The sequence below is a fragment of the Apium graveolens genome, chromosome 10 (assembly GCF_009905375.1).
Source record: "Apium graveolens cultivar Ventura chromosome 10, ASM990537v1, whole genome shotgun sequence".
Lineage (NCBI taxonomy): Eukaryota > Viridiplantae > Streptophyta > Magnoliopsida > Apiales > Apiaceae > Apium > Apium graveolens.
The window spans coordinates 64669256-64691825 of record NC_133656.1 but is presented as its reverse complement, the minus strand read 5'-3'; the positions used below and the strand labels follow the sequence as shown (position 1 = coordinate 64691825).

General features: G+C 32.6%; 3 protein-coding genes, 1 long non-coding RNA gene, 1 other non-coding gene and 1 pseudogene across 5 annotated transcripts; 4 read left to right on the top strand and 2 right to left on the bottom strand.

The window, feature by feature from the left end:
* Window positions 1-58: 58 nt before the first annotated feature.
* Window positions 59-2199, bottom strand: LOC141693570 (uncharacterized). The gene is made up of 3 exons (XM_074498709.1): window positions 2043-2199; window positions 896-1052; window positions 59-322 (listed from the first exon to the last, which is right to left on the bottom strand). Exons 1-3 carry the CDS (start codon window positions 2043-2045, stop codon window positions 276-278), a joined length of 207 nt encoding a protein of 68 aa, XP_074354810.1. The 5' UTR covers window positions 2046-2199; the 3' UTR covers window positions 59-275.
* A 950-nt stretch (window positions 2200-3149) lies between these two features.
* On the top strand, window positions 3150-3724 carry LOC141690625 (uncharacterized). Its single transcript, XM_074495408.1, has 2 exons — window positions 3150-3379; window positions 3481-3724. Exons 1-2 carry the CDS (start codon window positions 3150-3152, stop codon window positions 3722-3724), a joined length of 474 nt encoding a protein of 157 aa, XP_074351509.1.
* Window positions 3725-9057: 5333 nt separating this feature from the next.
* Window positions 9058-9814, bottom strand: LOC141689794 (uncharacterized). Its single transcript, XR_012562513.1, has 3 exons — window positions 9513-9814; window positions 9237-9404; window positions 9058-9157 (listed from the first exon to the last, which is right to left on the bottom strand). It is a non-coding gene; the product is annotated as an uncharacterized LOC141689794 (long non-coding RNA).
* A 2603-nt stretch (window positions 9815-12417) lies between these two features.
* LOC141690624 (UDP-glycosyltransferase 83A1-like) lies at window positions 12418-13227 on the top strand (annotated as a pseudogene).
* A 5830-nt stretch (window positions 13228-19057) lies between these two features.
* On the top strand, window positions 19058-19138 carry TRNAS-UGA (transfer RNA serine (anticodon UGA)). The gene has a single exon. It is a non-coding gene; the product is annotated as a tRNA-Ser (tRNA).
* On the top strand, window positions 19100-22414 carry LOC141690000 (mediator of RNA polymerase II transcription subunit 30-like). The gene is made up of 3 exons (XM_074494562.1): window positions 19100-19645; window positions 21927-22025; window positions 22176-22414. Exons 1-3 carry the CDS (start codon window positions 19307-19309, stop codon window positions 22272-22274), a joined length of 537 nt encoding a protein of 178 aa, XP_074350663.1. The 5' UTR covers window positions 19100-19306; the 3' UTR covers window positions 22275-22414.
* The last annotated feature ends 156 nt before the right edge of the window (window positions 22415-22570 follow it).

The following is a 22570-nucleotide window of genomic DNA, read 5'->3' as shown; positions in this document are numbered from 1 at the left end:
ATTAACACATACAGTTCATCATTTTAGGGTGTTCACATTGTTCAGATCAACACAACAATTTAATGTAATTGAATAGTATTATAATTGAGCGTCAGTGTTCACATTGTTCTGATTAACAAAACATAGCACATAATTAAATAAAAAACATTACAAACTCTTGTCATAAAACAACAGCATCTCTAGCCAACATTACACAAACTTGAACATAACCATGACAACTGCAAATAACTGCATTCCCTCGGCCATAGAAGAACTGTCAAAGCATAATCCATTAGTTATGCCATGCCTCCACTTGTGGCAGTTCTAATTATCTGGAACAACGCTGGCAGAAACAGAAAAAAGAAAAACTTTAATCAGTTATGGCAACAAATCGTTTGTTTTGCATATACATTCATTCAATGTTGACGAGAAGGCTGGTCACATCAGATTTTACCATAGCAAATAACGATTATAAAATTTCCACTCTGTAAATGATATAGAAGACGAGACTGTATATGCAATCACTTTTTTATTTTGAAAAAAACCCTGCAATTAACCTAATATTAGAAGTATTTGAGGACTTCACAAATTGTGTACTGAGTCGGTTTACAAGCAACACAGTTTCAAGGAACTCATTCATAAGCCTAAATTATTAAGCCTCCTACATAATGCCTAAACTAATTCAGAGCAGCAAAGACGAGAACTGGCTGATTCTCCTTTGAAACTGAATATCGTGTTGAAAAAATTTAATATATTAATAGAACTAATTTATGTCTTTTTATTTCAGAGAAAACATAATGCCTCGATCTAAACATAAAGACAGTAATGATAATCAACTCTCAAAAATGCAACCTATTCAGTAGAAGATTAACTTTGCAAAACATTTTGGCAGTTACTAATCAAGAGAACTACTCACAGGATCCAATAACGACGAATATGAAGAATCCGATGGCAATCGGTCCCATGGGGTAAGAACTTCCTTTCTTCACAGCTGACTCGGGCACTGCACCTCTCTTTTTGATGTTCTTTTCAAACTTCTGCACCTTCCTATCAGCTAGTCTCTTTGATGTTGTCTGTCACATTAATAAATCACAATAATCAATATATAACATACTTACCGAGGATAAAAATATGAATAATTACAATGTAACTAAACAGTTCTGCACAACAAAACATAGTTAAAGAAGACTATAAAAACGAGATTAATAAACGCTCAATCAGTAGACAAAATAACTGAAGCGCGACTGCTAAGCACAAGCTCGCAGATTCAAGACCCTGTAATGACTAAATATACGTGAATAAGTGATGGAATTGAAATGTTAAAAGACGTGCAGCTGATCCACTTACTGGACCCGCCAAAACATCGATGTGAACTAGAGAAACAGTCCAATTACCAATATACGCCAAGTAATTTTATAATCATGAGCTACACTATTGATTGCTCAGTGAATCTAGCCAAGACATTAATCCAAACTAGACATAAATTACAAGTTCAAACAATATCGCAGTTACATTCCAATAAAAAGACTGTGCAGTTGATCGGCTTACTGGATCAGCCAAATCATCGATGTGAACTAGAGATGCATTCCAATTAGCCAAAACATTTATCCGAACGAGACGCAAAATCATAAGATGAAACAATATCATAATTACATTCCAATTACAAACTAATACTATACGCGGAGAAACCGAGAAATTCAAACGAAATACTCTGCTTTCTGAATCAACTCGAAACACTAAAACTAATCCGATTATCGAATTTCAACATCAAGTTATAAAATCATGATTCTCCCAAACACAGATCTATAACAATCAATTACATCATAAATCACACAAATCATCAAAAAATCATAAAATTAAATACAAAAACATGTAAAATTGAGCTGAAAATCAACAGATCTGAAAGTATAGATAGTAACAAACAATCAAACACAAAAGTAACGATCAATCGTACACATATACACAATGAACAAACATATAAACGTATATATAAAAAAATGCAATGAAATTAAGCAGAAAATAACATATCTAAAATAAAAGGATTGATTAGAGAGTGAAATTACCATTTGAATAACGAGAGAGATTTGAAAATTTTATTTATTTTTATTTTGGTTATTTTGGTGAAATAGAGCTGCTGGGGATTGTTTTTCTTCAACTGCTTCTCTCGATATGTTTCGAGTGTTCGCAGCGATTTGATATATATTGTTGTTATAAGGAAGACTATTTTTTTATTTTATTTTAATTTTAATTAGAAAAGAATTGGGGAAGTAACGTTCCGTCTCGGATTTGACTTGTTCGTTGTCTGTCGTCGAAAACAAATTAGGAGTGGGACTTGGTCAACCCTCAACCGGGATTATAACGCGGCATGTGATAATTTTTACTACCAACATTTTTCATTTTTCACATATATAAAAATTAAATTTACATTTGCACCGGCTTACATGTTTTGTTATTTATTTCAAAATTGTGTTATTAATTTAGGTGGGGTTTTGATATCTCTTAGTCCCGGTCCCGGGTTTAAAAAGGAAAGAAAAACAAGTGAAAGATAAATAAAATAATTTCACTTGTACAGGGATAATTAATGCTCACGAGTTTTAAAAAAAACGAAGACAAGTGATAATTAATTCAAATTTTCACTCAGTGGCGCAGTTGTGTACAGAGAGGGGGTCGCTTGCACCTAGTGAATCTCTTAATATTTACATTAAAATATTATATAAAATACAAAATTTTAACTTTTATCCCTCAAAAATAAAAATTTCGACCCCACTACAATTTACTTTTGACCTCATTTAATTTATATAATATAGAAAAGGTGAATAAATTTATCAAAAATTAAATTTATCCCTTTTCATTACAAAATATGTTATAACTGAATTGAATGTACAAATAAAATAAATAAAATAAGAATAGAATGAATATAAATAAATAGTAAATAAATCTGCTTGGTTACAAAACAAAAACTTTCACTGAGCAGAGACTACAATAACTACAGATTCTAGGTAAAGGAGGGGTCAAAAGAGGGGTTTTTTCTGGGTATCTCAAATCAAGTGCCAACAACATATTACAAGAAGAGCTAACATAAATTAAGGTATTTCTTGTTTTACTTTTGTATATTATGGATAAATTTGTAATTAAAACAAATATTTATCTTGTTCAACAATCAAATAAATATGCTACAAAAGCTAAAAGTATATTATATTCACTGTTTTGCTCATCAGCTTCAGTTAACACTTGTTGTTATTGCCAAAAATGATATTCATGTTGGTAATCTTTTTAATATGTTGACAATTTTGATAAATATTGTTGGAGCTTCTTGTAAGAGACGAGGTATGCTTCGAGAACAGCAAGTTGCTCATATTTCGGAGGTATTGGCAAATGGAGAACTTATAAGTGGACATGGGTTAAATTAAAAAACAAATGTGAAAAGAGATGGTGACATGCGTTGGGGGTCACATTATGGCACACTTGTTTCGGTTATAAGTATGTTTGAATCCATTGTAGATGTGCGCTTGATTTTATTGTTGAAGATGGTTTGAATTCCGAGCAAAGAGGTGCAACTTCTAACTTATTAGTGTTACTACAGTCTTTTGATTTCATATTTAGTATGCACTTGATGAAAGTTATTTTTGGCATTACAAATGAATTGTCATTTGCGTTGCAAAGAAAGGAGCAAGATATTGTTAATGCAATGCAACTAGTGAAACTTGCAAAACATAGAATACAAACATTAAGGGATGAAGGATGAGATGAATTGTTAAGTGAAGTTTGTTTGTTTTGTGAAAAACACAATATTATATTTACAAGTATGGATGAGAATTTTCAAATGAAAGGGCGATCTCGACGCAAAGTGCATCAAGTCACAAATTTATATCATTATAAGGTTGAATCCTTCTATGTTATACTTGATTTGCAGCTTCAAGAGCTCAATAATCGTTTCAGTGAATCAAGTACGGAGCTCCTTATTTGTATAGCATGTTTGAGTTCTAATAATGCATTTTCAGCTTTTGACAAGGAGAAATTGCTAAGGCTTTCTCAGTTTTATCCTTCTGATTTTTCATCCGTAGAGCCAACAGTAGTGGACAATTAGTTAAGTACTTACATTCTTGACATGAGGTCTAGTGATGAATTTTCAATATTGCTTAATGGGATTGGTCCTCTTGCTGAGAAGTTAGTTATGACAAAGAAAAGAATAGTTTATCACTTGGTCTACTTACTTGTCAAATTGGCATTGATATTACCGGTATCCACGACAAGTGTCGAAAGAGGATTTTCAGCAATAAAAATTATGAAGAATCGATTGCGGAATTGGATGGGAGATCAATTATTGAATGATAGTCTTGTTACATATACCGAAAAAAGTGTATTTGATGGCATTGTCAATGAAGCAATCATGCAACGATTTCATAACATGAAAAATCGTCGAGGACAATTGTAAATATTGTAAGTATAATTTTAAAAATTTACTTTGTTTTGCATTTTTATGATCAAAGTTCTTTTTATCGTACAATTTTTTTATGAAGTTATTTTTCATCCCCACTAACTTAGTATCCTGGCTACGCCCCTGTTTTCACTCCAAAACTTTCACTCCAAAATGGGATGAAAATAATTTACCTTCTTATCACTTACTTTCTTTTCCAAGGTCTTTTTTTTACTAATATGACTTATATGCCTTATAATTGAGTATCTGTTCTAACAAATCTCGGGGGTGAGCGAGAATCGAACTCAGGACCTGGGACGACAAGAGATAAGCCCTTATCACTTAGTTTATAAGCAACGGAAATGAAATCACATTCGAAATTGATGAGAAATAAAAGAAATCATGTTGAATTATTTTTCATGTATGATTATCAAGGCCGTTTTTGAGTTTTTCTATGCTCAATTTGGAATTTTTTTGGGGCCCTATATAAAAATGTAAAAATATTTATTTTTTAAAAAAAATATTAATAATTTGAGGGATTTGAAACATAGCCAATTGTTATGTTAGGAGGCTAATTCTCACACCATTTTATTTCCAACCCATTTAAGTTTGTTAAAAATAATATATATATATATATATATATATAATTATAAAAAAATTAAGGATTATAAACCAATACATTACATGTTTAGAATATATTTAATGAGAGACAACTTGGGTCGGGAAATATATAATAATATTAAATGTTAACAATCTTAAAGCAAGCCACCATTAAGAACGAAACAAAAAGGGAATTATTGAATTAATAATAAATTGATTAAATAAAATTATAGTCACATGAGTTTCTAATCAACTTAAATAAATAAGAAAACTTGGACTATATTTTGGATTTATGAGCTTTATTCTAGGTTTTTAAATATTTATATTACAAAATTAGATTGTACCCTATATGTACATAATGGACTATAAAGTTTTTGAGCTCCTTGATCTAAGTGGGCCCTGTACACATGCGCGACATTTACCGGGGCAAGGCCGCCTACGATGATTATCTTTATTTTTATTTGGTTCAATCAAATTAAAACATGATATCAACTCACATAATTTAGAAGTTAAATATATTTAATAAATAAAATGATTTTTGATGTGTTAACGAAGAAGGAAGTGGGTTATGGGTGAAATGAAAAATGATAAAGGAAAGAAAATTATAATACTTAAGTAATATGATAGGATGAAAGTCGAGAGATTTCGGATAAACTCAAACTTGTTTCTCTTTCCCTTAGTTTGCCTAACTTGTTTCTCTTTCCCAACTAAACGTCCCCTTTTTACCATATAAGAAATTAGCAGTTACCCTATATTATATTCTTAAAGGAAAAATAAGAATAAAGTGTTCAATTCTTTAAAATATCGGGTGAAACAAAAATTACAGGGCTGGAGGAACAAAACTATATCTAGGGCTGGTAAGTTAACTCTTTTAAAAATGGCTGCCCAATCAATACCAAATTTTTGGATGAGTCTCTTCTTGTTACCAAATCAGATTACTAATGGTATTCAACGTCGTATGAATGGTTTTTGGTGGGGGAGTGGAGGAAGCAACAAAGGTATTTGATGGATGACCTGAGAGAAAATGTGTAAGTATAAAGGGAGTGGAGGTTTGGGGTTTGGGAAGCTTAACAAATTTATTTAGCCATGTTGGCGAAGCAGGCACGATGCTTGATAAATAATGAAAACCTGTTAGTAACCAGCTTGATGAAAGCCCAGTATTGCCCTGTTAATTACTAACAATCAACTAGGTTAATTTGTAAAAGGATGGTTGAATACAAATTAAAAATTTAAAGTTAATTTGTGCATGGGAAAGGAAATATGAACACATATGTTTATAATTTCAGGTAGGTTATTTTTCGACTTGCCACCTGAGGTTTATTTTTGAAGAAATAATTATTAATTACAAATATAATCTCACAGTTGCGGTTTTTACTGTTTCACTCAGAAGGAGATATCTCTCGAAAACTCTGTGAAAATGAAGAACCTATTTCTTAAGTGAAACACTGCTACTACTTGGTTTATATACCACCAAGTTACAAAGCTTTTTAGACTAAACATACTGCAGTCTTCGAGTTCCAGCAAGGTTGCTTCTTCATTATACTTGACAAATGAGGATATATATTATCTTGATATACAGCCTTAAATATCTCTCTAAATTGGCATGCACGGAAATGAAATGTTTCTTCTTCTTTAGAATCCAAGATCACATGCAAAGTTTGTCTTGGATTCTTATCTTCTTTTCTGAGATACCTATCAGCCCATGTGCTGTGACAGTCCTAGTTTTTTACCACTGTCACGTCACAATCAGTAGTTATAATCCGCGTTAGCCATTGATAGATATTAGTCGTAGAACTTCCCTAGTTATTGGAAGTCATTATGCTACAGTTTCTCTTAGCCATTGATAGTCACTTGATTAGCAGTTGATAGGCTGACATATATAGCAGTTGATGTTTCTCTTCATTTAGTAGATGAAGATTCACTTTACTTAATCTGAATTATATGGTATCAAATATTTACACTTAGCCATCCTATTCTAGATTATCCATTGAGTCAACATGACTTCTGAATGAATAATTGCATTGCTAACTGTTTATTGAGATCTCAGACAAGATGTTATAATGACCACATCATTTGATGAGCAACTCCTCAAATTGTTATCCCTTAGGATGGTTAGCAGTCGAAGGTTATATTCCGTCTTAACATAATTATGTAAATGTAGTTTTATTTATCATCAGAATTTAGGCTTGATTCCTAACATACCCCAAGACTTGTTTTCTTAAAGCACAACTAGGAAATAATCCTAGCTATATGTGGAGGAGTATTGTGGCGGCTGAGGATGTTCTTAAACAAGGGTGTATGAGGATGATAAGGAATGGAGATAGTACACGAGTATGGTAGGTGCCTTGCCTGCCTAGTATCAACTAAATCTTGACAATGAAGATGCTTATAGAACTTGAAAATGCTATGGTCAAGAATCTGATGATGGATAATAGGAGTGAGTGGGATATTGATGTACTGCATGATATGTGTAGTAAACGAGATGTGGATCTTATAAACACAATTTTATTGCTTGTGTCTAATAAACAAGACTCATGGTATTGGTTATTAGAAGCAAATGGCATGTCCATAGTCCGAAGTTGTCATTGGAGAATTCAAAGTGAGTACAATATGCATCAGGAAATGATTTGGAAGACAATATGGTTGCTAAATATGCCAAATCTTATGGAGGGCGTGTTAGGCATGTATTCCAACAGTTATAGCACTCATAGCTAGAAAAGTAGAACTTGATATTCAATGCCCATGGTATTGACTAGAACGAGAGGACATTACACATGTGTTATTTAAATGTATTTGAAGAGATGTGTGGGGGGCGAGTAACCTGATTGAATTGGTATTGACAATGCCACATGAGGAATTTTTGTTTGTGTTTTAACGAATTGTTTGTAATGGCACACGAGAACATACACTAGTACAAATAGTACCATGCGCGTCTGTTCAAAAGGGTGATATGCGTCTGTTCACAACACACGCGTATGGAGGAGACATATCAGATATAAGGTATATGCGTCTGTTAATAAACAGACGTATGAAGTATCCTATGTCTGTTATAAACAGACGCAAAACATCAACAAACAACTGCAAAAAGTCTTAATAATTATGTCTATTTCTTTTAACAGACGCATATTATTCATTTGCGTCTTCTCATAACAGCCGCATTAGACCGAAAAACAGACGCTTATTATAAGCCGTTATGTGTCTGTTTTAGCTTAATAGCCGCAAAAGTCTTTTTTTAAATATAAAATTATAGTTATTCCTGTATGCATCAACATACATCAGCTGTACAGGCCAGTAAAAATATATACATTCTCCTTCACACAAATATATCAAACTTGAAAATCCAATATACATCTCAATCACGACCAGAATAAAATTTAGTAACTTATAGAATGGTGCTCAATTCATTAAAACTATCACAAAATCAATTATCTCAATACCAAAGTACAATGTTTCATAAGAATGAAAATCCTTGACTTTAAATTTTTATCGGCACAAAATTAATAACAACTCCATCATACCTACTAATCTTACAAATATTCATTCATAAAAAATCAGCCCAAAGGTCTCTAATTTCATCAATTTGTTGCCGAGTATATGATTTCGTCCTTCCAATACCCTGCAATAGTATATACATATCCACATTAATTAATATTCATGTTTCCATCACACTTAAAATATTTGATGTAGTTTTCCAAGTACCTTAGCCCAATTAGTCTCTCCCGTTCTACAATATCGTGAGACTAAGTCAAACATGTACCTCATAACATAATAACCACATTCGGTACCTCCACGTTGTTAAGGACACTAAAAAACCAATCATATATTTTATTAAAGAAGCAAAAGAATTGACTTGTAAAATAAAAATTATAAAAAGGGTACCATAAGATTTCCATGCCAATGCATCCTACTATCCATACCAATGTTCTTGTTGCCTTTTGACACCACATAGACTTGATATGCCCTATGAATTAATAAAAAGTAAGCCACCTTTAAACAAAAAAGAACACATATATAAAAAATGATATCATATGCTTCAGAATTACATACACTACTTACACATTTAAAAATCCTTTGATGTGAATGTTTGGAGTTTTTGTTAAGGAATTGAACACAAAAACAACACTTTCGCGACAACAAATAAGAAGTAACATCCAGTGATTACTACAAAAATTATATATAAAAATAGAGTTAGATATTAATTAATAGATGAACATTAAAAATCAACATATAATATGCTTACTCTTCAACGTAAGGTGCCAAGATAAAACGTTTTTTCTTTGATTCCAGCATGATTTCAGTCATATAAGCAGTTATTCGATCCAGATTTTTACGCACCAGTGCCAATGCTGACGGGCACATGAATCCAAAATCATCAATATTAGGTTCCTTGCACAATCTATTAATGTACCTAAATTTTAATATAGAGATGTGTCAGAAGATAGTTTGTATGATAAACATGCATCTATTCATATTTATGAAATTAACCATCATTGATAAAATGGAAGTATAGACTCACATCATAAAAATCTGTAAAATGGGTATATTCAAGCAACTCATCCTAAAAAATTCAGCTATATCATCGCGTGAGACTGATATGGGTTGTCCTTCAACAAGATTGCACTTAAAAACTTCACTATCCTTGACAACATTGGTAATTTTAGATTTAGCAGGCAACATCATCACATCATGCAAATATTTACAATTTTCAATCAGATTTTGTAATTCCTCATCACGATTAAAAGACACTTCATGCTTTTGAGTATGGGTTGCAGACCCTTTGCTAGGGACCTTTATCAGTATTTGATGGACTTTAGTCTTCTCAGGTACAATAGGATCCTAATTGAAAGGGTACCAAGAAGTTATATTTTGAAATAAAGCGTAAAAAAATTAAACCATTATTTATAATGCAAACATGTAATAAAAATCAAAAATTTAATTTCATATTATTACCTGTCCTAATAGAATTATATGTTTTGGCCATTAGACAAAGCTACCGCTTGTATCACCTACCACAATGTGCTCACTGCATGGCACTGGAAGATGGATTGTTTTGTATTCACCGAAGACATCATCTACACATACTTTAATATTTTCTGGCGCTATTTGTACGCCATGAACCATGCCAGCCCCTGGTAAAACTGATGGAAAAACTGTCCCCCTTGCCATAATTTATTTTTCTGATTTAGATTTCATCACACAAAGACGATAAGGGGTGGGATTCTGCATCACAAATAGTAAACTGTTACTAAGAAGTTTTAGTAAATTGCAGATTGTGTGAAGGTGCATGTGCAGGCATATATATATAATATACAAATCTGCCATTAAGTGTCAAATTTAAATTTCCTGCTACTTTTTTTTACAAATAAACACTCCTGACACTTGCTTACCTAAATATCAAGTAAAGGATCTGAAGTATTTGGGTAATATACAAAACTGCCATTAAGTGTCAAATTTAAATTTCCTGCTATTTTTTATGCAAATCAAAACTCTTGACACTTGCTTACCTGAATATCCAGTAAATGATCTGGAGTATTTGGGTACACGGAGTGGCATCTACTACGAATTATTTCATTTGGCGGGGTACAAAGCTCAATTCCAAAATTGTTAGGAAGCGGTATACCAATTTGCTTAAAATGATCTAAGATGCCCCCAAGCTTCTTATGCATTTCATTAACCTCGCTACTATACTTTGCATGCATGTCACTGATTTCTTTATTATACTTCCCATGAAACTCACTCATTTCTTCCTTGCATTCCTCTCTCACTCTCCTGGTAATAGTAGCCAAGTCATCTATCGAGACTGTCCTGCTATTTTGCATGTTTTTTTCTGATCCAAACACATCCCGGATGCAAGCCCCTCCTCCAACCCCTCTAACGTGTCCACCATGCTCCTTTTTTTCAAGTACACGTGTCAAAATATCGTCATGACCCTGCAGACTCCACGATCCTTCAGATATTTTATCCTGCCAGGCTACCTGTTCCAATACTAGGACACTACATAATAATATTTAATGTTTGCTGGAATTTAAATTATCTAGTCGTGCCACATTATAGTGATATAAAGTCCATTCGATAAATGTATTCTAACATATTGAAGAAACAATTTACCATTTTCTCAAACACTTCCTTGGTGGAAGCTTTAGGGAAAAAATAACCTTCTCCCTCCTTCTTGAGTCGCGCTCTAATCCGATCAAAACCACGACCAGTATAATCATTAGATAATATGGACGGATCAATGCATTCAGATTGAGACAAATGAGCAATAGGGTCCTCTTTTTTCCATTTAATCCTTTTTTCATCATAGCCACCCTTTCCTAGATAATGTGAATGTGTGTTATTTTTTTGACGTTCTTGTGCTTTCTCACGAATTGCCTGTTCCAAAACAACCATTTACTAGTTACTTTAATTAGAGAACAACTAATATTGTTGCTGTTACCTTGATTACTAAAATAAATTGCAAAAATCATATTATATAAATATGTCACCTTAAATTTAGGAGTGTCTTTTGCCTTCTTAAATTTTTCCCACTGTTCTTTTGTGATATAATCGTATTTCTCACATATATCTTCGCCTTCAAACACCTTAACAACCACCCGTGACTTAAAATCCTTCCACAATTTCCCAATCCTCTTCATTATTTGCTGTTTATGTTCATCGTCCTTTATGTTCCACTCTCCTTGTCATATATTCAGACATGCATTTGTTAAAATAAATAAATTATACCACAATAAAACCACAGAACAGAATGAAATGCAAATAAGAAGTAAAACCACATACCAGAATAAATTATACATAATGGGTTTTATAATGCATTTTTCTATTGTGTGTGTATATGGCTCTCACTTTTCCTAAGAATGAATGGGTTTTTTTGCTTAACATTACAGTTAACAAAGAGGTCTAGAATCATGTTATGAGGCTTCCACTGTTGTTAAGTAAGTCAGAAGCTATGTTATTTTAATTAGTGAAACTGAATCAACATCTCAAAGTTGCAGCCCAGAGGATACTTCTGCATTCCTCATTTTGGCAACTAGAAGTCAATTTATAAATATATAATAGTAGAAGTCTTAAATAAGATTATTTTTAAAATAGTAATAAATAATACTAAGATGTAGGAGATGAGTTTTAACTGATCAAGTCTATAATAAGAAATTATATCGGAATCTGGATTAACCAACTATGCTCTAAATCTAAGCCATGATAGAGTAAATAAGCTATACATTCCAACAAGAACAGAAAATAACTATTTTAATGTGAGGGAGTGCATTAACAAATAAACATCTTAGGCAAACAAGAATCAATGTCCGTATCTTTGGCATCTCAAAAAGATCTTGCCTATAAATCTACTTTCGAATTTAAGCTAAGTAATTTAAATACCTAAGAAAGACATATATTTCTCTGACACTGTGACAGCGAGGAGTAAAATGGGGAATCCGCATGTTCTAGCTATACCTTATCCAGTTCAAGGCCATGTAATTCCTCTAATGGAGCTTTCCTTACAATTAGTGAAGCACGGTTTCAAGGTTACATTAGTGAACAGCGAGTTCATACACAAGCATGTTTTGAGTGCACTATCAGAGGAAGACAATGTGGGAGAGCTTATAAATTTGGTTTCAATGCCAGATGGGATGTAAGCTTGGGAAGATAGGAGTGACCTTTGCAAGCTATCAGAAGATATTTTTAGGGTCATGCCCGGATAGCTTGAGAAACTTGTTAACGATATTAAACGAACAGATGACAATGAAGTTATGTGCATTACTGACGAGAATATGGGATGGGCACTGGTAGTTGCAGAAAGAATGAAAAGGAAGAGTGTAGCTTTCCGACTTGCATCAGCTGTATTATTGGGCTTAATATTTAGCATTCCAAATCTGATTCAATATTGAGTTCTCGACAGTGATGGTGAGAACTCACAAGTCATACTGTTTTCTTTCTATCGATTTTTTTATTATAAAATTTTGGTTATCAATCAATGACACATTGATACTGACATAAAAACAAATGTGTTAAATTTTAAATCTGCATGGTAGGTTTAAGTTTAGTAGCAAGACTCAAAGACCTGATACACAACTTTAATGACTGAATTGCTTTAATCATTAACGCCCGTGTATATCTTCAACTTCCGGCAGACATAGTTGGTGATTTTTCTGTTTCCAGTCTTTAAAATTGTTGAGAAGCGAAGTAATTACTCTGACCTCAAAACCCTGACCTCAAAAATGCAGGAACTATCTTGATGACCTGCTATTAGCTCACAATTCATTGTTGAAACATCATTTAGGTGACCAAAGCGACTAAAGTCCACCAAAGTGAATCCTAACTCATCCACTCGAACACCACGCCGGATATCAAACCACTTACATTTAAATAAAGCGATTTTAAATTCTTTATAATCAAGCTCCCAGATATGTTCGATAACTCCATAATATGATTTTTTCATATCTCGTGATTGATTGTTACCATTTCTATCAATTTATGTTGATGACGTACACTTCTACACACACTCCGTTATTCTGCATAACGCTTTTTCCATCTTGATGTTTGGTATAGAATGTGTATCCATTAACATCATAACTTTCATATGACCTCACAAGCACTCCAGGGCTATAAGCTAACCATTGTATCGTATTAGATACTAAACTAGGTGTTTGTGATAAGAGAGACATTACTCGATCTTTAAATGATTCACCAAAAGAGCGATTGTGTTCATTTAACACCCACTTGCGACTCTTAGAAGGATGAATTTGGAAAATTTGGGTTACATGTTCCTCCAAGTAGGCATTTACTTATGTCATATGTTGTAGTACAAACAGATGAGCTCTATCCAGTATTTCGGCACCAGGAGAAATCATTTTTAGGCCCAATGTACCGTGACCTTGAAGTATACCCTCATGCCGAGATCTTGGAATTCCAATGGGATCCACACTTGCTAAATAATCCGTGCAAAATTCAATTGCCTCCCCCACAGAATATGCTTCAATGATACTACCTTCAGGTCGGTATCGACTCTTCACATATCCTTTCAACGTGCATAAAAATATCTCAAAAGGATACATGTGGCGCAAATACAGCGGCCTACATAATTTGACCTCCCTCACTAAGTGGACAACCAAGTGCACCATGATATCAAAAAATGAAAGTGAGAAATACTGCTCGAATTGGCAAAGTGTAACAATAATGTCAGCTTGTAATTTGTCCAATGAATCAGGATCAATCACTTTACTACATATAGTGTTGAAGAACAAACAAAGCTTCGTAATTACAATTCTGACATGCTTCGGTAGTATGCCTCGAATTGCAATTGGTAGCAATTGTTGCATTAACACGTGACAATCATGTGACTTCAAACCCACAAGTTTCAAATCTTTCATCGATACCAGCTTTTTGATATTTGAAGAATATCCATGCAGAGCTTTCACACTAGATAAACATTTACAAAAGCTAATTTTTTCTTTCCTAGATAAAGTATAACACGCCGGAGGTAGATATGAACATTTTGTAGAAACTTGCGGTGCTAGCTCCTTTCGAATTCCCATTTCTTACATGTCTAGTCTAGCCTTGATCTCATCCTTTGTTTTTCCAGGTATATTCAACAATGTTCCGATAATGCTTTCACAAATATTTTTTTCAATATGCATAAGATCGAGGCTATGTCTAACCTGTAAGTGATTCCAGTGTGGAAGCTCCCAAAATATAGACCTCTTTTTCCAAATATTATCTTGAGGCCTTTTATAGAGCTTTCCAAGTTCAACATCAAGATCTTTGACCCTCTCGAAGGTCTCCAGTCCACTTAAAGGTATACGAGCTACACGAGTCTCGACATTTCCATCAAAAGACTTCTTGTCCTTACGATACGGGTGGTTGCGAGGAATAAATCTTCGATGATTCATATATAAATTTTTTTGCCGTATTTTAAGCGGTAGGTGCTTGTACATCTTCACATATTGGGCATGCTTTTGCTCCTTTAATGGGGTATCCCGAAAGGTTACCGTAACCCGGAAAATCACTTATGGTGCAAAATATCATGGCACGTAAATTAAAATGTGACTGACTGTAGGAATCATACACTATCACACCTTCTTCCCACAATAATTTCAAATTTTCAATAAGCGGCTGAAGATAAACATCTATGTTATTTCTGGGCTCTTTAGGTCCAGATATTAGCACAGATAACATTATATATTTGCGCTTCATGCACAACCAAGGCGGCAAATTATAAATCGTGAGAAGAACCGTCCAAGTGCTATGATTATAACTTAAAGTACGATAAGGATTCATGCCATCTGCACAAAGACCAAGTCGTAGATTCCAAACCTCAGCACCAAATTCTGGAAATATTCCATCAATGATCCTCCATTATGTAGAGTCACTTGGATGTCTAAGCATCCCATCTGACTTTCTCCCTTCTGCATGCCACCTTAAATGTTTAGCATCTTTTACATTCGCAAAAAGGCGTTTGAAACGTTCCACAACAGGTAGATACTAAACCACTTTAGCAGGAGGCCTTTTTTTTCTCTTCCGAAGAATTACTGCCATCTGGCTTATATCGAGATGCTCCACACTTAGGACAGACGTGTAAATCTTCATGTTCATTTCGAAACAAAATACAGTTATTTGGACATGCATGTATCTTTTTCACATCCATTCCCATTGGACATAGAATCTTATTAGCCTCCTACGTAAAATTTGGGAGCTCATTATTTGTAGGAAGTATGACTCTCATAAGTTTTAATAGGTCTATAAAACTCTTATAGCTCCACCCATGTTTTACTTTCAATCTACACAACTTCATTGTTGTTGACAATATAGTGAATTCACTATTGCAACCGGGATACAAAAGTTTCTTTGAATCTCTCACTAAGTTTTTAAGAATTTCTGGTCGGTGAATAAAATGGTCTTCCACATCTTCTATCATCTTTTCTACTATATCATTGCTCTTATCATTATCATCTTCGTCATTGTTGGTCTTACTATTTCCCTCATCTTCACAATTTCTACGAGAACTCTCACCTGAATCAATTACCTCCCCATGCCAAATCCACTTAGTGTAATTCTTTTTGAAACCATAACGAAATAGATGGTCCTGCACAGTCTCAATCTTAGAAAAAAATTTCATGTTACTGCAAAATTGACAAGGACACGAGATCAAGTCTTTGTATCCATTTTCCCGCAAAATTGGCCCTTATTTTTGTTGAGTACGGGAGTCCACATATGTTCTGCAATTAAATAGTACATAAATATTGTAAAACACATTATAATGTGAATCATGTTCTACAAACATCGCTATTTTAATGAAAATATTGCAAATCTAATACATTTGACGAGTTGAACATGTAGAACATCTGATTTATAGAACATGATTAGTTTGTAGAACACGTACATGTTCAACCTGTTTAATATTAATGATACAACACCATAATACATGTTCATCTCCTGGAGTTTACTATTTTATTTTTAAAATTAATAAAAAAATAAACATGATTAGATTGTAATATTAAGTTATGATTTTGGACTCAAGGACTTTAAAAAAGAAAAAGAGACTCCATTGATAAGATTATTTATAATAACCATATCAAATTTAACAATTTAAAATTTAAGATCTCTTTCACAAATATCTGAATACAAATGTATTTTTAATTATATAATGCAATAAATAATATATATTTTTAATGGAAATACATCAAACGTCTTATCATTTTTCAAATAACATATTAATGGAAAATCTAATATTAACTATTTAGTTGTGTAATTTAATTTTTTTAAAACATAATGAAAAACGTAGGACTTTGGTATCAACTTTTTATAAATTCACTGTCGTTGAATAATTTCATAAACATAATTATTTTTTTATGTAAAAAGTTAAAAAATAAATGGATTTAGTATACATTGTAATTTTAACGGATCTTGTGACATCTAATGTCAAATTCCGAATATATTTCAATATTGGGTGAAATCCTAAAAATAATAATGTACAACCGGTGAGTTAGTAATTTTAAAACATGATATCAATTGAATTGATCGTATAAAGACCTCAAAAAATTATTTTTTATTAATTTGAGATTTTACAAAATAATTTAAATTTACTAAACCTAGACAGTTGCGATGTATTTTCGATCGGCCGGGTCATGTAGTCAAATTTCGAGTATTTTTTGAAAATGGGTAAACTAATTTTGATACATATTATCAATTGACTTGGTTCGATAAAAATCTCAAAAATATTAATTTTTTTTGACATAAGATATTACAAAATTTTCCCTTATTGGTATGATTTTCTCTTCCGACTCGTAATTAAATTTAAATCTAGATATTGACATTATATTTTTGACCGGTTCATGTAGTCATAATGGGTGAAGTTCTGATTTCGAATTCCAAATAAACCGAAATGCACTGATTATTTATGACCCTAACTTATCTAAATATGTGATATACATATATATTCTTTATATATAAGTGTATCTATTTTTATTTTTTTTTAAAAAAATTAATTATATGTACAATTTATTTATTTTATTAAAAATATATATTAAAAATGTACGAGGCATACTTTTAAAATTAAAATTATTTAATAAATAAGGTAATGATCCGTTTATATATTATGCTTAACTTTATATCTTAAATTTAATTCTTTAAAACTAACTCAACAAATATTCAAATAATTATATTTTTGAACAAAACCAGTAATTATGTTTAAAGTTAAATAAATTGTCATTATTCACGACACTCACAGATTATGTGTAAGATTAAAAACACAAATAACAATGTAGTGTAACGGTAAGAAGATGTGCATGTGAATGGAAATACTCAAGTTCGATTCACATAAATAACAATTTTTTTTATAAATACTAAGTAGAAGGGCAAAATCGTCATTTTACTGAGATTAAAAAGTGTCACTAATTTGTAGCCATGTTGGGCTATTATATATAGAAGAGATATATTTAGAAAAAATTAACATATTTAACCTTTATTTTATTGTCTAAAGAAACATGTTCAATATTTTGAGAAATAAAAAAGTAACCTTGACCAAAATAAGTGAGACCAAGGAAGCGTCTAAAATGTAGAGCACTAATTTATAGGATTATGTAGAGCACTAATTTATAGGATTATACCTAAACCAACGAGTCAAACATAAAAAAATGTGACTAATATTTTTCGGTCATAAAAAGGTAGGGGTGAGCAGAAAACCGCACAAATTGCAAAAACCGCCCGCACCGCACCAATTCATACCGCAAAACGCGATTTTTAATTTTCTTGATGAGGTTGCGGTTTAAATTTTTAATAAACCATGCGGTGCGGTGCGGGTTGTGATTTTAAATTTCTGAAATGCGGTTCAAACCGCACCGCACCGCAATATTTAATATATTATATATATAATATACTTATTTGTCATGATTTTATTTATTAAATCTGATTACATTTAACATACTGGTAGTGCTTACTTAGTGATCATCTTGTTTCTGCAAGACCAATTGTTGTGTAGTGATCATCTTGTTTGTGTTTCTTCACAAACAATGAGACACATAGTATAAAACCAACTATTTAATAATGAACTCATTTAATTGTCGAGCCAAATTTTTATGTTAAACCTTACAGTGTGTAACTTCTAATTTGTATTATTGAAGAATATTGGCGACTTTGTTATATTATTCGGAAATTTAATTTAATTTAAGTTTTGTATTTATTTAAATTTTTTGAACTTGTAAAGTATAAACCGCAGTGAACCGAACCGCACCACAGCGTACCGCATTTTCGTGGTGTGATTTATGTGATTTTTGAGGATACGCGGTGCGAATGTAGTTTGGAAATTTGATCAAACCGCATGTGCAGTTTGGTTTGCGATTTGAGAAAAAAAGCACAGCCCGCATCGCGCTCACCCCCTGTAAAAAAGGAGACGTGATTAAGATAAGCAAAACTAAAATAGTATTTAAAAGATAATTTATAGGAGTATTCTTATACTTAAATTAACCAGTCAAGCATATCGCGATTATAAAGAGGGTATGGAAGAAGGGTATAATTTACTCTATGTTATCTTCACCGAATATAAATTTCTCAAGCAATTTCAACATAGAGGTCGATATGTCCGAGTGGTTAAGGAGACAGACTTGAAATCTGTTGGGTTCGCCCGCGCAGGTTCGAACCCTGCTGTCGACGTCTTTTTTTTCTCCCCCTCCTCTTTTCCTTCCCCTCGTTAACTCTCCCTTCACATAATCAAAACCTATAAAACTCTTCTCTCTCTCTCTCAAATCTCCCCAAATCTCTCTCTCTCTCTCTCCCCCTCTCTTCAAATCTCTCCCACCACCATCTCCAATTCTCAACTCAATGGCAGAAAAACAAGACACAGAACTCCCCAAAACCAGACAAGAATTAGCAATGGAGGGTCAAAAACAACTGGAAGAAACCATTGATGCTGCTTTTCAAATCTTGTCTTCTATGAATGATGAGCTTTGTAATCCAACTTTATGGTCCAAACCGCCTACTTCAAATTCTAGTTCTAATCATCATTCTTTAACAAATGGTGATGTTTCGTATGATTCGACACCAGGATCAGTTGCTCATCACTTTGAGATGGGTGGTGGTGCTCTTGATGAAGCTAGATTGAGGTATAAATCATCCGTTGCCGCGCTTCGTAATCTTCTTGCTTCCATTCCTACTTCTCAGGTGATTTCCCCCTTCCCATTTTTTCTGTATATGTTTATTGTGTAGAATTTTAGGTTCTTTAACTTTTAGCTCTGTGAATTTGTGTTTTTGTTGGTTAAATACGATAAAGATGCAATTTTTATTGATGTGATTGCGATAAAGGTTCAGTTTTTATAGGTAAATCGCGATCAAGATTCAATTTTTATAGGTTAATTACAATAAAGATTCAATTTTTTTAGGCTAATTGCAATGAGGATACAACTTTTGTTGATGTATAAATACAATGATGATGCAGTTTTATGGGTTAACTACAATGAAGTGTAACCAACATTACCGAATATCAGTTATGTTTTTTTTTTTTTGCTAATTCTCAGTTATGTTAGTTACTGTTATTCCTGGTTTTGTTTTGTTACTGTTAGTTAAATTTGATTGAAGAAAACCTAGTTTACAGCGTTTAAGAAATGAGATGGGCATCAACTTGGGTTATGAAAACTGTTTCGTGTCTTGTGTTTCGGTTATATTAAGTAAGGGGACTAATGGCATGGTGGCACATGTCGTCGAGCAGAGATAAAGTGTGAGAGAGGAGGAAGAATTGTGTGTGGATGGAGAACTTTATTTTTGTTATGTATATTTTTCTCTATCTTGTATTTCATCTGCAACAAGGGTTTTGAATTAGTATTTCAATTAAAGTTTATCTTTCACTCTTTATCTCCTTTTCTTATAATTCTTTAATATTATTGTCAGTTTTGGCTTGCTGGTTACATAAAGATACAATTTATAGCTTATTTGGTTAGATTCATTAGTCTTGCGATGTATGACAACATTGGTACCTAACATGATTGCCTGTCTTTCTTTTTGCTTTTATAGTGCTATGCTCCAATACTAATTCTTTACCACTAAAGTCATATAGTAATTATGGCTCAAATTGCAATATTGACACTCCTTTATCTTGATACAATAAAAATTCTTGATAAAATAAAAAATATCGTCTTTAACATCTCATAATTGATGGTTTTACCAATACCAGCCATTGTATTATATTGTACATTTCTATTTGTTATTGTTTAAAAAAGATTCTTGGTGTATCATGTTCATGGCTTGCTTGCTATGTAAATTTATTAAAGTACATCGGACTCTTGCTGGGTTGCTTTTAGATACTTCTCACATTTTGAGCCTATATATTACTTACAAGATAGATACCTGTTATTTAGTCAATGAACCCTTAAGATTGGATTTTGGACAAAATTAGTTATTTGTAAGGTGTTGGTGTGAATTACTTCTATAATATCGAAAAAAGATACTATTTTTTATGTATTACCGACCTCTTTTTTAGTCAATAACTAGATAAGATTCCAGATTAAACAAAACTAGTTTTATGTAAGGTGTTAATGTGAATTTCTTCTTTAACATCACTGCAGCTTTGCCACATAAAATCAAAATTTGCAGTACTTCCTAACATAGTTACCCTTTAAGATATAAAAACATCGGAACTTTTCATTTATATATAGTTAATTGTGGCATGAATGTACTTATTATTTAGAATTCATGTATTAAAGAAGTGTAAGATTTGATTTACACACGTTAGTTTAATATCTATTTTTATTTTTTGTTGCAAAGCTGTAATGCTGTTCAGTGGTTTGCTAGAGTCCATTATAAGCTTTTTAATAAAATCAAGTTTATGAATTCCAAAGTATGCAGTTGGATACTTGAATCATTCATTACTCTACCATTCTGTAGATGCCGTGCCTTAAGAGGCCCCTTAACATTCTTGTTGCATTGCACACATAAACTATTATATTTCAATATTTTTATTATGAAACTTTATCCATAAATTATTAATATTATGTAATAACTACAATAATAAAAGGAAATAATTAGGCCATATCATAGGGTGATATTATCATCAATATACTATGAGTAGGGCACTTAAGTGTGGTTACTTGACAACAAAACCACGAGCTTTGAAGGAGGGGGTTTGTGTGGTAAAGTAATATTTATTGAGTTTTGATATATTTGCCAATGTTATGTATGACTTGAAAGATAAAGTTTAGATTCTATACTGCCAATCACTATTCCATCAAAATCTCCCCATTGGCTCCTATAGATATTTAGTAGAATATTTATATTTGTTCACATACTAATGGAGGAGAATAGATACTGAATTCCGACCATATCTTCTTCGAATGCAACAGTAGTTATATGCTGAAGTTGTTTTGGTGCAGTCAAATTCTTTGCATGTATTAAGAGATGCTTGTTGTTTATCTAGCAATGTTCGTTCCTGATACTATTCATCATGATATAGGCTAAACCATATGAGATGGATTCAACAGACAGTTCCATATCACCAATGGATGAAGATGATATTGAGAAGTTGGAAGAGCGTGCTTCTACTTTACGCAAGGTATCACTGAGTTATATTTATTAGTTATAAGAGTATGGATTTAAACTTTTTGTGGAAGGTGAACGTGGACTATCTACAAAGAGCAAATTATGCCTTTAATAGTCAAAGTCTGTTGCATTTTTCCCTGATTGTTTGCTTTATAATTGACAGGAGCTCGCAAACAAGAACAAGCATCTCAAGGTCCTGATAGATCAGCTTCGAGAACTTATAAATGACGTATCAACGTGGCAAAGTCCATGTACTGTATGAAGTTCTGAGAGGCATACTTGAATACATGTAGAAGTTTTCGGTTAAAGTATCGTTATTGCTGTTAGCCCTGTTAAACTACACTATTAAGTTTATTGAAGAAGTTTTTCGATCAGACGTGAGAATCTAATATTGTTCAAGCATGTAGTTTGTAGATTTTAATTCTTGCTATAAGTGTCTTGGTTGACAGTTGAGTACTTTTTTAAATAGCTTTTAGTATCATTTGTTCATGGCTATCACGGGCTGTGAAAGGCTTAAAAATGCAGAGGAACTTTCACTTAAATCTTCTGAACTGAATA